Here is a 16,448-nt window from a genome sequence, read left to right on the forward strand (position 1 = left end):
GTTAACTTTTTTAAGCAGCCAGTCATTTCAATTTAGAGAGCTGCGTCCTTATAATAGAAAGGTGCAATTTTATCTGGATTTGTTTCTGAAAATGTTGCCTCATTTGAGCAAGTTTCTCTCAAATCCAGATATTAAAATGGCAGAGAACTGTAAAATCTAACAGCAAAGCCATATTTATGACTGTAACAAACTATATGAGATTTTAAATCAACTGAACATGTAGCAATCACTTTATATATTGAAAAATCAAAGGTATTTTTGGGTACAATGTTTTTAACGAATGTATTTATATTTTTATGAACCTAAAATAAAAAGTTCATTTAACTCTGGATTTCTTTCTGAAATTTAAAAATAGCTTTGAAACAAGTATTACAATGGTGAAAGTGATTTAGGATTGAAAGTAAAAAAAAATGAGCACAGCAATTTCGCTGCACTGTATTTTGTATGTACTAGTAAACACTATAATGTGCTTAAACCAACCAGTTGCACCATAGGAATATATTTGTACGCCGAGCATCCATCCTATTGAAACATTCATTCAGAACTAGGTCAAAATAGCCTTTATTTGGGGAGTTCAACGTTTTGTCACATATTAGGGTTAACATGTTTATAACCTGTACGTTTCAGGCTATTAATGGCATTTTAGAATAAGCTGTAATTGAAGCAACAGTTTGGGGTTGAAGTAGTAGTCCTCATAAATATATAGTTTACTAATGCCAATATATTCAGGTTAAACAATCACTAAATGCTCGAGTTCAGATTTGATTTATCACACAAATCCATAATGCCGTTTTAAACTGGGGAAACCTATTGGATTGGTTGATTTTGATATGAAAGCCCTAAGCAGATCAGAAGTGAATTTAGCCAATGTTTGAGTGTAACATTGCTTGTTCTTCCTTTTTTATTTTGGTATACAAATGTGGAGCGTTTTTGAAGTCTGATGCTGCACGAAAATAAGTTTTCAACAAGGCATTCTGCGAAAGACTTCACCCAAATGCATAAGCAAATATTACTGAAATATCTTGAACTAGGAAAAAGCCCGAAGAACCTCTCTGCATTATAAAGAGTGGCGTAAAAATGGAATACGACAGACTGAATGATATCCTTTAAAGAAACTGTAGAGAATGTTCTAGAAAACTCACGGTCAACTACTGCGTTTATTCTGTGTTGGGAGAAAATGGGAGTAATAATTATTCTCAGTAGCGTACATCTCTGTAAATCTAGGGGCCGTTTCCATGTTTAAACCCAGATAATCAACACTATACAAGAATTTCCTATGAAACATGTTAAAAGAGATGTTTAAAATGAGTGATCGTCATGGAAAATTACGTTCACTCACACAAAGAGCATTGTTTTCATTTTTCCTTTTCATTTGCGAAACAAAAATGTATTTCATAGCAATATCGGCTCCTTTTGTTACGGACTTTACAGCGGTTTTGCCGATTCGAGGCTTGGTAAAGGGCTGAAAGTAGCCTGCTCCTTAGACGTACCGTGCAACCCAACAAGTGCAGTGAAAGTAAAAAGATTATATGAAATAATCGGTCGCCGTCGCTGCGTATTCCTCCTTGACGTCTCCTTTTTTGTTTTGCGGAAATCAGAGAGCACAAATGTAAGAAGAGGGAACAACAACATATTAATAATAATGTACATGATAAATTACAATCCATCTGTGTTTTAAATGAAGTGTCACTTCCAAAAGTAGTTTTTGAAAGTTTTGTGTAATAATGCAATGATTCATTTTCTCATTACAAAAGGGTCAAACAGCATTCGTTACTGAAACGCCCTGTACAATTTCCAACTTCTTTGTCTTAAGTTATCCTCTAAGCAAATTTTGATGCTTTCAAAGTTGAGAAAGGAAAAATAAACAACATAGTAGAAAGTTAGTAAGGGCCTCAAGCTAACACCAGAAACTCAGATCGGATGTCCTCGCGGCGTCCTGCTTGAAGACGGAGGCTGCAGCTGCGCTGTACTTCTCCAGCTCGACTAGAGTGACACGTGGAAAGGAGAGGAGAAGGAGGGAAAGTGGGAGGGATAGAGGATATCGTTTGGGTGTCGGGAGGAAGGTAGTAGAGCGAGGGGAAGAGGATCAGAGGAGTAGGAGGGGTCTGGGGCTACACACTTGTCTGGTTATTGTTAGTCCACTGGCCGCTTTTCGCCGTGTTTCTTTGTAAACTCATCTGCATTCTTAAAGAATTTTTTACGGTCTTTTGAGTATTCTTCTGCTAGGTCGGCCCTCAGAGGGTGTTCTGGCTGTGGGTCGTTCACCAGGGCAATGAGCGACTGAATTACTGTAGGAAGAAAGGGAAAAGAATGTACGTTATCATTGGTTACAACAACAAAAAATGTATTAAGTAACTCGATGCGTTTATTCTTATTTCTTACAGTTCTAATAAATTCAGCTTTAAATAATCCCTATAGTTTAGTGAGAGAGAATTATATACTCTTCTTCATCAGTGTAATTTTAGTATCATTGAGATACTGTTATAGATTTTAAGAATATTATTTATTTTTTTCTATTTTAATTTTAGTTAAAGTTTTAGCCATTTTTTTTTTGTTTTACGTTTTATTTTTGTATGTCTATATAGTTTTTATTAATGTTTATTTCAGTTTTTTTTTTACATTAAGAGAACTGTCGCATTGGCAACTAGCTGAAATAAAAGTTTTTTAGATTTTATTTTAAGCCACTAATGACTTTTTATTTCGATTAATCTATCGACTAATTTATCAATTAATCTAAACTATTAATTTCCCACAAAAAAATTTAAATAATTTTTTTTAAAGAACATTTTATTAAACTTGCAACTTTGCCATTCAGTAGTGTACCATAAAAAAGTATAAATGTAAACAAGCCATTGACGAAATGTAAAACTAAAAGAGTAAAAATGTAAACAAACCTAATAAAAATGAAATAAAAAGAAAATAATTACAAAAGTCTGAGAAAGTCAGCATGTTCTTAATGTCAATATATCCACATGTTCTGGGCTTCTGTTCATTACAGCTGTGAGTGAAACTATAAAGGGGAAAAAACATGTTTCAATTAAAATGCTATAGCCACTGTAATTTAATGAAGACGTGGACATCAAAACGTGTAAACTTAGAGTGAGGGTTTGAGCTTTTATTTTGAAACCGCGAGATAATGATGTATTCTCCTGTGTTTGCGTGGATTTATAAATGATTTACCTTACAAATCTGATGAAATGGCGCACGTTGCGTTCCCAGATGAACGTTATAATAAACCCAAACTCACAACAACATGCAGAGATGGAGTTTGAGACGCTCCACACATGTAAATGATAACAGTTCCTGTGGAACAGCATTTACTGTGAACGGAGCCGCTGTGAGACGCACGTACGTAACCTACACGCCTATAACTGCATCACATATAATTATTTAATTAAATTGTAGCGTTTGTAAATTCACAGTTATGCTTAATTATTTTTAAACAGGTTTAATATATTATGAGGCCTTGGAAAACAGTCTAATAATGTGTTTTATGGATTCTCGTCCGTGAAATGCGCCACTTCCGGTATTTTGCCGGTTAGTCGATGCAGGCAAAATGAAGTCGAGGATTTTTTTTAAATCGAATAGTCGAATCGAATCGACGAATCGCAACAGCCCTAATTTTGTGCATTTATTTTTTCAAATAATTAATTTTTTTATGGTTTTAGTTTAAGTTCTAGTAACTATAATTACCTTGGCCCTTATCTTTCATATATCCTTATCATTATTCTATCCAGCATTATTTTAGTATCCCACCATTATATATTTTTATTAATAGTTTAAATTAGTTTAAATTTTTATACTTGGTTTTTATTTTTAAATGTAACAAAAATAAAAAATAAGTAGTTTTCATTTTTATACTTGGTTTTTATTGTTAACTTTAACCTTAAATAATAAATAAGTAATTTTGCGTTTGTCAACAAGAAAATGAGAAATGTTTCCTTGGGAACTAGCTAAAATGTGTCTTTTTTCATCTTTTATTTCAGTTATTATTTATTTAAAGTAACTTTTTTTTTCTTAAGAGTTTTAGTTAATTATCTATGCAATGTTTGGGTAGTTAATATTCCCCTAAAGATGGCTGCAGGTGATAGTAAGTAAAAAAAAAAAAATCTTATACCAACAGATATCCAACCAAAAGGTAGAAACAAAAGCCTAAAACAGAGATGCTAGTTATTCAAGAAATAAGAACCTCAACATGTTTATTCCATAATATAAAGCAAAACTTTAATCTAAACAGCTTTATAAACTAGGGATTTAGTACTGCATGATCTAAACTTGTTCAGAGCAATCTAGCTTTCTGAAGAAATGTGACGTCACAAGAATGCTGTTGAACAATTGCATACATGTTGAAAGTTTGAACGCATCCAATCCTGGAGGAACGTGTGATATGCTTCATGTATAGAGCTGCAGTAACTAACAGCTGCAAGACTAGCAGATACAGTAAAAACAGTAATATTGTTCAATAGTATTACAATTTAAAATAACTTTTTATTTTAATATTTAATTTTTTTTATTTATTCTTGTGATCTAAAATCTGAATTTTCAGCAGAATTACTCCAGTCGTCAGTGTCACATAATCCAAAGATTAATTTCTAATTATCAATGTTGAAAACAGTTGTGCTGCTTAATATTTTTGTGCCAACAGATAATTATTTTCTTGGATGAATAGAAGTTCAAAAGAACTGTTTAATGAGTCCTTACTGAATAAATCACTGCTATATAGTTTTATTAAATTCAGCGTTAAATCATTCCTGTCATTTAGTCAGAGAGAGCTAAACCAGAAAAAAAAAAAAAGATTAATCAAAGTCTCGTTTGGGTAGTCAATATGAGCAAAATAAAGAAATAAAGGGTGTTGCCTACTTTATAAACAGATGGACAGTGAACACAAACATCATCATGATTTCTATATAATGAAGTGACAACAGGACCGAGAGTGTTTATGCACCAGGATCAACCGAGCTTTAGCAGCTTGCAGGAATACTGCGACAACTGCAGCGCATCTCACCTTGGTCAGTTTTGGTGGCTGGTTTCCAGTTCTCTGCACTAATGACAGGCAGGCAGACCTGTCCCTTCTCGTCAATGTTGGGGTGGTAGATCTTCGTTTTGAACGTGATCTTGGGTGGTTTGAAAGGGTATTCTGCAGGGAAGATGATCTCGATCCTGAACGCCCCTTTGTCGTATGGAGGGTTGTCCTGTGGGAGAATAAGGTGAATGCAGCTCAGTCTGTAATGTATACAATTACAAACAAATCGATATTGAGAACAGGAAAATAGCGTGAATGTGTGAGGTAGGAGATCAGATGTGGCTGATTGCATTATGAAATGCATGTATATTGTCTAGATTGTCTAAATGCAGTCTAGCTCTAAAATGTGCAAGAAATTGGTTAAAAAATATTTAGAGATTAATCAATGTTTTGTACAGAGGTGCCCAAGCTTTTAACTACGAAGTGCCAAAAATCAAACATGAATAAAAGCTATTGACTGAAAGTAAATGTTGCTTTACATTCAACAACAGTATATTAAAACACACAATAAAAAAAAAAAAATCGAATTCACCTATATTCTCTGTATTTGCAAAAATGCAAATTACAATGCAAAAATAAAAGTGATTTAAAAATGTTTAAACAAAATAGAAACGAAGATATGCTTCAATGGCGTGTTTTCCCCCCTCAAAAATACAATAGGTCACCACAGGCCAACTTTGGCCTGCAGGTTTGGGCATCTCCGTCAAATCCTAAAGCTGTTACAACATACCATTCCTTGTCCGTATACTTTACACATGCAAATAACAATTCATGAAAGATGTATGAGCATTTACTAAACACTTACTGGAACAATGAGGCCTTGCCATGTCAATATGTTTGATTCATCGACTTGAATGTTACGGAAATTTTTCATCCCAGATTTGCGGATTTCTTCAAGCTCCTGATAAAAAGGGTTAGAAAGGAGGATGCGTTAGATACTATTTTTGTGGGTTCGCAACTTCTACTTTGAGATTTAGCTTCATTGCGTCGTCGTATGTGTTTTTTCTTTATTTGCTATATAAAAAGTATGAGGTTTGGACGTCTACCTTGTGTAGTCTCCTGCTCGCCGCCATCTTGAATCTTTCAACTACTACCAGAATGCACCGCGCGGCACAGCTATGGAATTATGAGCTCGTCTGCGTTTTTAAAACTTCGGATGATCTGGGATCAGATTTAGTTTTCGCGCACAACCCACACAACAGGCAAGACGAGAGCGCGTACAATGATCTCAGGTCAGCACCCGTGGGTACTTTCCATTACAAAACGAAACAAAAATGCCATTTATTACACTGTGATAGGAATTGATTCTCCCGTGATTAATCGAGCCATCATTTAGTCAGCCTTTATTATTTACTTATCTCGAAAATTTCTTAAACTAAGTTAACGAATAAATATAACGGTTACAGTAAACTTCAGAATGTAGGTGTGCCGGGAGAGACATACAACACGCAATGAACGTCCTTGACAAGGAAGTGCGTCTTCCGGATTTCTAGTTGCGTAACGTTACTACTAAATGACCACGCGATGTCACTCCAGAGTAAGGAATAATCAGAGGCGGACAGTACGGAAAATGAGCCTATTTTCAAAAAGAGTGGAGTGTTCCATTAAGACTGATTTAGCTAGTAGAGCTTTAGTAGCAGCATCAATGAGAATGAGAGTTCAAAAACATCTGATAAAAGCATCATAAGTAGGCTAATCCACACCACTTTTGTCCATCAATTAATCTCTTATGCGTGTTTTAAATAAACAAATCCATCAAGTCGTTTTTAACTTACATTTAAGAGGACAACTTGGGCCTTTTTCACTGGATGAACTGTTATTATGGATTATGTACTTGTATTTTTGTCAGAAGTGCTGGTTTGAAGTTAAAACTCCTGAACGATGGATTTGTTTCTTAAAAACACACAAATTTTGACTTCACAAGATGTTAATTGATGGATAGAAGTGGTGTGGATTACTTGTGGATTATTGTGATGTTTTTATCAGCTGTTTTGGACTCTCATTCTGACGGCACCCATTCACTGCAGAGGATCCATTGGTGAGCAAGTGATGTAATGCTAAATTTCTCCAAATCTTTTCCGATGAAGAAACAAACTCATCTTAAGAGTGTAGGTCAATTTTTTTTCATTTGTGTGCAAACTATTTCTTTAATATATGATGTATAACTGTAAATATAAATGGCTTCAAGCTATATTTTAGTTTATCATAAATGCGTGTCAGTACATATGATCGTATACACTTTAACCATATTTCAAAGGCAATAGAAGTATTTATGAAATTACATTTAAAATGTACTTAAGTCTTACTTAAATATGTCAAAAATGTCCTATGTTAAGGTAATTGCATTAAATATAAATTTAAACTATAAATCATTTTCATTTAATTTGTGTGCATGTCAAATTGTGTGTGCATTTGTGGTTTTGTTTGTGTGGTTTTGTTTGTTTATTTGTTTAATCCTTTCTTGTCACATTAGCCCATACTTTATTGCCAACATGCTTCCCACACCAAGGACAGATATAAAGTGGGCTTGCGTGTTCCCACGGTTTCCTGTAAACCGCACGACTGAAACAACTTGATCAGACTTGCTTCCCCTCCAGCAATTTCAGGTAAAGATGGGCTGTTACAGATGGGAAACACTAACTGTCTTGTTTCCACTTTTGCTGCGTTCAGCATTCAAAATGTTTCACTAATTTTGCTTAATAGTTCAATCCATGATTATTAGGAAAAATGAATGCTTTACATTTCAAGATAAGTCACTTTAGTGAGAGTCTTTAACTTGAATGAGTCATTCAACAGGGCATGAACATGTAAACACAGGTATACAATTGCAAAGAAAACACCTGTCAAAATATATGTTTGAATCTAACCTAAATTTAAATAACAATAGCTGTATTTTCACTTCCTTGCAGTAATGACCTGCTTCAGGCAGTTTTGGGCTTGTAACTAGGTCAATTATTGCTCCTAAATCTTAAAGATGAGCCTTAGAGCACCAATGTAGCAAAGTAGGTCAGAGACCTTCTAGCCCCAAATTCAATGAAAGACAGTAAATTGTTTTACTGTTCACTGACATCTTAATCACATTTAATAATTGATATTATTTCCAAGAGAAGTCTCTTATTATGAATTGAGCTCAAATGTAATGGTTTATAATCACACTGAAAAGATTTGGTGTAGAAACAGTTTTCAGTCAGAAATTGCTAGTAAAATTCACAAACAAAAACAATAGAAACAGCAGTGTTTTAAAAAGTAGTTGTGTTTTAAGCATTAAACTCTGCTATAACTTCCTCAAAACGATGTGGTAACAATTATTAGCTTGTAGCTCTCTGGAACACTTGAAAATATTTTAAAAGTATTTTTATATTGTGCCCACTAAATTGGTTTCACTTAACACCCTCTTTCTTTCCACATTATAAAATCATTTGAAATCAATATTTCATGCAAAGTTCAAGGCTTTCTCAGCAAAGTCAATATAGGGGTTTTCTATCAGCTTTTGTGGTTTGTGAGTGGTCATTGTTGGCTTTATTGCTGTAAGATTACTGGAAAGTTTGCCACTTCCTCCAACACTGTACAACTGAGAAACCACTGAGGGTCTTTTCCTCCTAGTGAAAGTACTTTTTGTTATTTATTGCACTGTGGATAAAACTGCACAAGTTTGTCCATTTTTGGGTTAATGCCTTAAGAATGTTTTGCAGTGCTTTCAGGAAGATCACATCTTTTACCTGCTATGAGATGGGTCTCAGATTACATTGGTTTTGTTTGCTTGGTATATGATTGCTGATAATCAATCAAAACATCTTATATTTGGAAAGAATTCAACTGGTCTGTTTTTCCAGATAGAATAAGCAAAATTGAGGTGCTTGCCATAACATCTGTGGATCTCTTTTCTGAAACATGGAATGTGGAATGGATTTCTGTGTAAATAGTTTGTACGTAAAACCTTTTGGATTTATGAACCATGCACCAAAATTTGTTCTACTTGTGTTTCATGAATGGATTCTTTTTAACTCACACATGTGCTTTACAATATTGGGGGAAAAATGTGACCTGTCAGTGCAAAGGTCACAATCTAGCTATATCAGATCCATACTTTTGCAATAGCAATTGCTTAGAAGAGTAAAGAAAAATTGTATGGAAAAAGTGATTGTATAGCATAGAGGTACAAGTCAAAAATGGATAAATATTTAGCTTTTATTGGTGCACATTTGAACATTTTAACCACAAAACCACTGGTCAGGAAATTAGCAAGAATTGCACAAATACTGTAGATAATGTATTTTAGTACAGGATATCATTTTTCTTTATTTTTAAATGTTTTAAGTCATGTGCAGATTACTTTTTAAGGAAGAAGAGTCAATGTTGTCCCACTCAATGTTGATGGCTTCAAACAGTTAGTAGTTGAAAAATGTCTCCCAGTTAGCTGGAGTTTAATGTGAGACTAAAAATTCTTTATAGGGTTCAAATCTGGACTCTGACCAGGCCAAAACACGAGCCTGATGGACTTGTTTTCAAACCGCTTCTTGGTTATCTTTGCAGTGTGTACGCAGGAGCATTTTCTTGTTTAAAAAATAACATCTGATCGTTCCTCTTTAGATAATAACTTTTCAGTTACTGGGAAGCAAGCCATTCTGCAATATTCTCTTATACTCAGTTGACTTTTCACAGTGAAGCAGCCCAACAGTATCAGCATCACTGTGGTAGGTGCATTCAGATCTTCAAAAGACACCGCTCTGGTGCGTCACCATACAACGAGTGTTTTATCGTGATTAATCACTCCACATAATTCTGCTGAACCACTCTAAGTCAAACTTTCCATATCCTGCTGAAAGCTTCATTCGGTCTTTTATGTTTTTCTTAAACAGCTGCTAATTTCCTTCCCTTACCAAAAAGTAGTATACTTCAAGTTTATTTTAGTAAGTATACTTAAGTAAAGTTCAAGTATATTTTTAGTAACTGTAAATAGGTTTATCAAAAGATTCTAAAGAGAAATTTAAAATATTATGGTGCAGCCACATCACTGTACTGTGATTTTAACACTGCATTTTTTTTTGGGATGGTAAGAATAAAAATAACCTTTTAAACTTCATAGCAATTTTTTTGTTCATTCTGACATGAATATGATAGGTTATTGGCATGAATAGACTATGTTGTTTTTGGAAAGCTACGGTAAATCAGAGCGATAAAAGTTAACATTGCGCCAAGTTGTGCTTTTTTAAAAACGAAACTGAGTAGCGCATATGTAGGTGGAGGGCTGTTCTTTTGAAAATTAAGCAAATAAAATACCTTTTCATTTAGCAGTTGAGCTCAGGTCAATGTTGAATTGTAATTACACATTTCCCCTTAGTCTATTCACAGTAGTGATGCTCTTGGCGTTGTTGCTTCACGGAATAGCACACACCCTTGGATCTTTTCCAAGCTCTCTGATATCAAAAGACATTCAGACTATTCATTATTAAGATAATGACATGTTTGGATCACTTTCAACACGCTTTTGTTGAACAGGAAAGTTTGGAAAGGTCTAAATTATGCACATTATTTCTGTCTCCGCTATAGAAATTTTACACACATTTGGGAAAATGAATTTTGTCCATCAGTTTAAGTGGGTTTAAACTGAATGTTAAGAAATAGAAATTTCAAGAGTATGCTAAATAGAAATACAGTGGGGCCAATCTGGGATTAAAACATTTAAAATGTAATTTAAAATAAGCAGAATGTTTTGGCACGTGTGCATATTAATCATTCTAGATCAGATTATGGCTAGATAGATGTGCAGATAATTCAATCTGTAATATTAAGTCATATGCACATGCTAAGAAATTGCACATTATTTCAATTCACTCAAATTGCTAAGCGCATGAATATAAAAATTTGATTGTAAAATAATAAAAAAAAAACCTGTAGTAATCCAGCAGCAGAAATCAGATAAAATCATTTTCAAAACGAAAGTTGTGAGCATCAAACCGTTATGCAACTCTGTTAAGAAAAACCCTTAACATTTCTCTGAGAGTTCAGCTGGATTCGTGTGTGTCCGGTTGTTTATGAGCTGCTAAATAAATTATCAGGTCATGCACCCCTGGCAGACAATTCTACGGGAACAGATGGGAGAAAAACAGTAAAGAATGTGGGAATGATAGAAGTGAAACTGATGCATTTACAAGATAGGGGTGGCGCAAGTACGGTAAGTCTTGGCTTGAAAGTGAAAGTTTGCTCATTTTTTTGTGTATAAATACCTGCACCTGATACCTGCATATCACACCTGTGCACAATTGTCTGCTGATCTTGCGGCGACCAAACACAAAGACAAGAATGCAGACCGCAACAGTAACTCTCCTGGTCATTGCTGCAGTCCTCTGGAGCAACACTGAAGGTAAGAAACATTAAAACACCTAGTTTCATGGAACACATCTTGCAGCTTCTCAGAAGCATCCTGCAGAATTTCAAACTGAAACTTCTTATGAATTCTGTCTGAAGGAAAGTGCCACACTTGGCTTTTTCTATGCTAGCTTGCTTTTCTTAGGGAGTTATAGTAACTGTGGGAGCAAGTTCCCGTAAGTCCAGAAGTGCTCAGAAACAGGCCAAGTTTTGTTTTGCACAGGGTCAAATACATATAGAGTGGAGGGGTTTCCTGTGAAAAGCGTTGCTAATGCCATCCTTTCATTCTCAGCTTTTTCAGACGCAGCTGTGGACTGCTGTCTAACCACCAAGGACACTCGTATTCCAATACAGATTGTTGCATCCTACTTTCACCAAACCACAGAGAGTGGTTGTGCCATTCCAGCTACTGTGTAAGTTCCATTTCAGGTTCTTTATTGGCATCGATGGTTCCTTTAACATCCATGGAGCTACAAAAGGTTCTTTAGATTAGTAAAATGCTCTACTAAAAAAGGGTTCTTTTAAGAACTGTCCACCAAAAGGTTCTACCAAAAATGTTTTTTTTTTATGGCAACCCCCTTTTGTAACCTTTATTTTTAAGAGTTTTGACTTATATTAATGCACGTTTCCTTCTTTCTGTTCCCGTAGATTTATCACAAAAAAGGACAAGAAACTGTGTGCTCCACCAGAGAAAAATGGCTGGATTACCAAGATCATCACACACTTAGACAAGAAGAAGAAAACTTCTCAGTAGGAGCACAGATACAAAAAAAAACTACCCCTCTTCAAACTTTTAGTTCTGCTCTCGTTAGTTCTGTGACATCTCACAGACATCTTCAAAACTAAATCAGACATTTAGCAGAAGTTGTGCAGTTCTTCTTCCTTGAAACCGTTTTCTAGCTCCTGATAACAAAAAAAAAAACATATTCTGGTTTCGTTTTCCTGCCTCACAGATGGGAGCCGAGGATGATGACCTTTGTAACTGCACTGAGCAGCACTGGACAGACAGGAAGTGACTTAATCATTAACTAAAAGTTATTTACAAATTGTTTTGGAAATCATGCAGATTTGGGGAATGCATGGTGGTCAGACTTTGTAAATGATTAAAAGCGGCTATGCTATTTGTTTATATTTGACTGTATTGTTTTACAGTAGCAATTATGAGTCTCATACATTTGCATGAACCATCCTATAAGCTGTGTCTGTATTTTTAGAGCTTCTATTAATGTATGTAGCATGCTTTGTGTGACTGGAATTTTTCTAAGAATGATTTTGAAATAAATTCATTTTGTTAAATCTCCTGTGCGCTGCAATTATTTCATTTAAAACACCTCGCAATTATGGATGTTTGCAGCAATATGCCTTATTCAAAAGTCCTGTTCAAAAATTTGTGCTCAGTAAGATTTTTTATTATTCTTAATCTTTACAGAAGCCTCTAATGCTCACCAAGGCTGCATTTATTTGATAAAAAATACAGTAAAAGCTGTAATTTGTCAAATATTTTTACTCTTTAAAATAAGCATTTTTTTTTGGTGAATGTATTTTAAAATATAATTTATCATATGATGTAAAGCTGAATTTTCAGCAGCATTACTCCAGTATTTAGTGTCACATGATCCTTCAGAAATCATTCTAATATGATGATTTGCTGCTCAAGAAACATTTCTTATTATCAATGTTGAAATCAGTTGTGCTGCTTAATATTTCTTAGAAACCGTCAAACATTTTTGTGAGGATTCTTTTTTGAAATAAAAAAGTCTTTGTAACATCACTTTTGATCAGTTTAATCCATGATTGCCAAATAACAATATTAATCTTTAAAAAAAAATACTGACTCCAGACTTTTGAATGAACCTTTTTCTCATTTAAAATGTACACTGTAAAAAATTACCGTGAATTTAATGGTAAAAGACTGTAAAAATGCTACAGTAAAAACCTGTTAAATGGTTAATGGTAAATTTCCCTACTATATACGGTGAAAAACTGTATTGGAAATTACATGTATTGGACATTAATTGTACGGTAGTATACCGTTTTTGGAAGTGGAAAAATTACAAAGGTACAAAACAGATTTTAGTACTTCAATAGGTTGGTATATAATAAAATTTTATCAGTTAATGAAATTACGGTATTTAACTGTAAATTTAAGTTAAAACCGTAAAGCTTAAAACGTTGCTACCATATTTTTTACGGTAAAATTCCGGCAACCACAGCTGCCGGTTTTCTACCGTAAATTTAACGGATTTTTTTTACAGTGAATCTATCATTAAAGACATCAAACAGAACTTATACACTTCTGCTTGTACAATAAACCCAACAGAATTCACTGTGTGCTTTCCAATCACACACATGCACAAATAATAATTAACTTTGTGACACTGAGTAAACATTAACAGTAGTTACGTAATATATATTTTTTTTAACCCAGTGGAATCCCCAGTTTTGTGTTGACATCGAGAAGCTGACCAAACGGTTTGTCAACTGTAAAAATGCTACAGTAAAATCCTGTTAAATGGTTAACGGTAAATTCCCCTACTATATACGGTGAAAAACTGTATTGGACATTACATGTATTGGACATTAATTTTACGGTAGTATACCGTTTTTGGAAGTGAAAAAGACCGTATCATTTACAGTGAATAACCGTAAATTGACATTCCCAGAATTCCCTGTGTTACATTTCAAATTTGATGTTTTTTTGTTGAAATAACTTATGTTTCTTTTTAGTTTTTTCTTATCAGTTTTGTATATTAGGGTTGTGTGTTACACCTAATGTTGTTAAATTAATGTTTATTGCATTATTTCAGTTTCATGTGTGTTACCATGATGGTGTTTGGTGTTTGTGTGAATGACACTGTGCACCTTCTATATATGTTATTATTTAAAAGCTGCTTGTGATAGGCTTTGGTTCATCGTGTGACTTTCTCATCACCACCTGCATTTGGTGGTTATCAGTGTATTACAAAGGTACAAAACAGATTTTAGTACTTCAATAGGTTGGTATATAATAAAATGTTATCAGTTAATGAAATTACGGTATTTAACTGTAAATTTAAGTTAAAACCGTAAAACCTAAAACGTTGCTACCGTATTTTTTACGGTAAAATTCCGGCAACCACAGCTGCCGGTTTTCTACCGTAAATTTAACGGATTTTTTTTACAGTGAATCTATCATTAAAGACATCAAACAGAACTTATACACTTCTGCTTGTACAATAAACCCAACAGAATTCACTGTGTGCTTTCCAATCACACACATGCACAAATAATAATTAACTTTGTGACACTGAGTAAACATTAACAGTAGTTACGTAATATATATTTTTTTAACCCAGTGGAATCCCCAGTTTTGTGTTGACATCGAGAAGCCGACCAAACGGTTTGTCAGGTTTATCTGAACTGCTTCTTCAGTCATATCGAAACATTTGCCAGTCTGGTGGCCTTTGAGTGAGAAAGTATGTGAGAGTCTGTGAGAGTTTCTATGTGGGTTCAAGCGGAGAAGAGGAAAAGAGAGCGAGGAACAGATACACAGAATGTGATGCATTGTGCCGTAAATTCGGCCCTCCTTCAAAAAAAAAAAGTCTTTTGTCCAGGTCACAACCTCTGCTGCTCTGACATTTATTTTTTGCAGTACAGGGGAGGGACTATGATAAACGTCTGTGTAATAATGAAACTTATGACCGTCCTATAAAGCAGGGGAGCGATGGAGCCGTGAGAGGAGAGTGTCAGAGAAGAGACAAAGATCCTCCAGCTGCTTCAGCAGGACAGACAAGACACTTGTTCCTCCATCTCATCTCCTGTTGCGGTTACCATGGCTTCAGCCCTCATATCTGCGCTGAGTGTGCTTCTCTGTGCGTTGGCACTCATTCTCTACAGCAGTCCGGCAGGTAAGTCATGTTTTCTTCCTTCATCTGTTTTATGTGCTTCATGAGTGCATGGTGTATGTGATCTATTTGTTCATTTATTTCTCATTTATTTCTTCTTATCCTTTATATATGATAGCAGATGTGTAACATCTCAACAATTCTAGTTAGTAATCTTTTAATAATTTTTCAGATTAACTAGAATGAGCTTTTTATTTGTAGTTAGTTATTACTCCCACTAGTTTCCAGCTGTGCATCGCACGTGTTTCGCTTTACTGCAAACTATATATTTGTGCCAAGACACTTTCTTTTTTCTTACAGATGTTTTCAGACTACTCTTGAAGCAGACACCCATTCTCCTGTATTTCCATCTCTTGTCCCTTATCGTTTTTTTATTTCTCTTTTGTCTCAATCTCTCTCAGAGGCTCAGGCAGACTTAGCATTGGACTGTTGCCTGACGGTTAGCCACAAAGTCATCCCTAAACATGTCCTCCTCACTTACCGGAAGCAGTTCAGAGTTGACGGCTGCCCCCGAGATGCTGTTGTGTAAGTATATTCCTCAAAGGAAACTATTGGACTGGCTCATGTGTGGGAGCCTGGGAGTGAATTCAACTAATTATGATCACATTTTCAAAAAAGGAGATGTGAAAGAGCCTATTTAATGGGGAATTCCATTGCGCTCAACATAACAATGCTTGGATTGTCTACTGTTCTAGTCAAATAATGTGCAAAAATCAACTCCCTTTCAGATTCATAACAAGGAAAGATTTGAATCTTTGTGCCCCACCTGCAGCGGAAGAGCACTGGGTTAAAGAGACGATCAAGTTTCTGGACACTAGGCTCAAGAAGTGCAAAGCAACCAAATTTCATGTATGTAATTCACCGCAGATTCATCACAGCTTCACAGTTTTGTTTCCTCAGACATCTTCTGTAGTATCTGATGACATAAAGCTGGTTGCACAACAGCTCGTCATTGTTATTGCACAAGCCCTGCAGCAGGTCACTTTCTCCTTTCTGGTTTTCATCTGACTCATGACATTGTTTATGTGTAGTAGATCACGATTCGGATGTTATAGTCTTACTCATACAAAACCACAAACTATTCAGCTGTGAAACCACAAGCCAAAACATCCTCCTACGGCAAAGCTTTAAAGGGAAAATTCTGTCATCATTTACTCACCCTCATGTCGTTC

The 16,448-nt window shown here is 35.0% G+C and overlaps 3 protein-coding genes across 3 annotated transcripts; 2 read left to right on the top strand and 1 right to left on the bottom strand.

Moving 5' to 3' along the window:
• Positions 1 to 122: 122 nt before the first annotated feature.
• Positions 123 to 6,152, bottom strand: LOC107741493 (ubiquitin-conjugating enzyme E2 L3). Its single transcript, XM_016554238.1, has 4 exons — positions 6,070 to 6,152; positions 5,829 to 5,924; positions 5,006 to 5,192; positions 123 to 2,288 (listed from the first exon to the last, which is right to left on the bottom strand). Exons 1-4 carry the CDS (start codon positions 6,094 to 6,096, stop codon positions 2,134 to 2,136), a joined length of 465 nt encoding a protein of 154 aa, XP_016409724.1. The 5' UTR covers positions 6,097 to 6,152; the 3' UTR covers positions 123 to 2,133.
• A 4,912-nt stretch (positions 6,153 to 11,064) lies between these two features.
• On the top strand, positions 11,065 to 12,156 carry LOC107741495 (C-C motif chemokine 21-like). The gene is made up of 3 exons (XM_016554240.1): positions 11,065 to 11,387; positions 11,685 to 11,805; positions 12,041 to 12,156. The coding sequence occupies exons 1-3, from the start codon at positions 11,327 to 11,329 to the stop codon at positions 12,144 to 12,146; spliced, it is 288 nt and encodes a 95-aa protein (XP_016409726.1). The 5' UTR covers positions 11,065 to 11,326; the 3' UTR covers positions 12,147 to 12,156.
• Positions 12,157 to 15,096: 2,940 nt separating this feature from the next.
• LOC107741512 (C-C motif chemokine 3-like 1) lies at positions 15,097 to 16,284 on the top strand. Its single transcript, XM_016554266.1, has 3 exons — positions 15,097 to 15,279; positions 15,678 to 15,801; positions 16,005 to 16,284. Exons 1-3 carry the CDS (start codon positions 15,204 to 15,206, stop codon positions 16,282 to 16,284), a joined length of 480 nt encoding a protein of 159 aa, XP_016409752.1. The 5' UTR covers positions 15,097 to 15,203.
• Positions 16,285 to 16,448: the final 164 nt, after the last annotated feature.

This window comes from Sinocyclocheilus rhinocerous, unplaced genomic scaffold, assembly GCF_001515625.1.
Source record: "Sinocyclocheilus rhinocerous isolate Xijiao unplaced genomic scaffold, SAMN03320098_v1.1 scaffold134, whole genome shotgun sequence".
Classification (NCBI taxonomy): Eukaryota; Metazoa; Chordata; class Actinopteri; order Cypriniformes; family Cyprinidae; genus Sinocyclocheilus; species Sinocyclocheilus rhinocerous.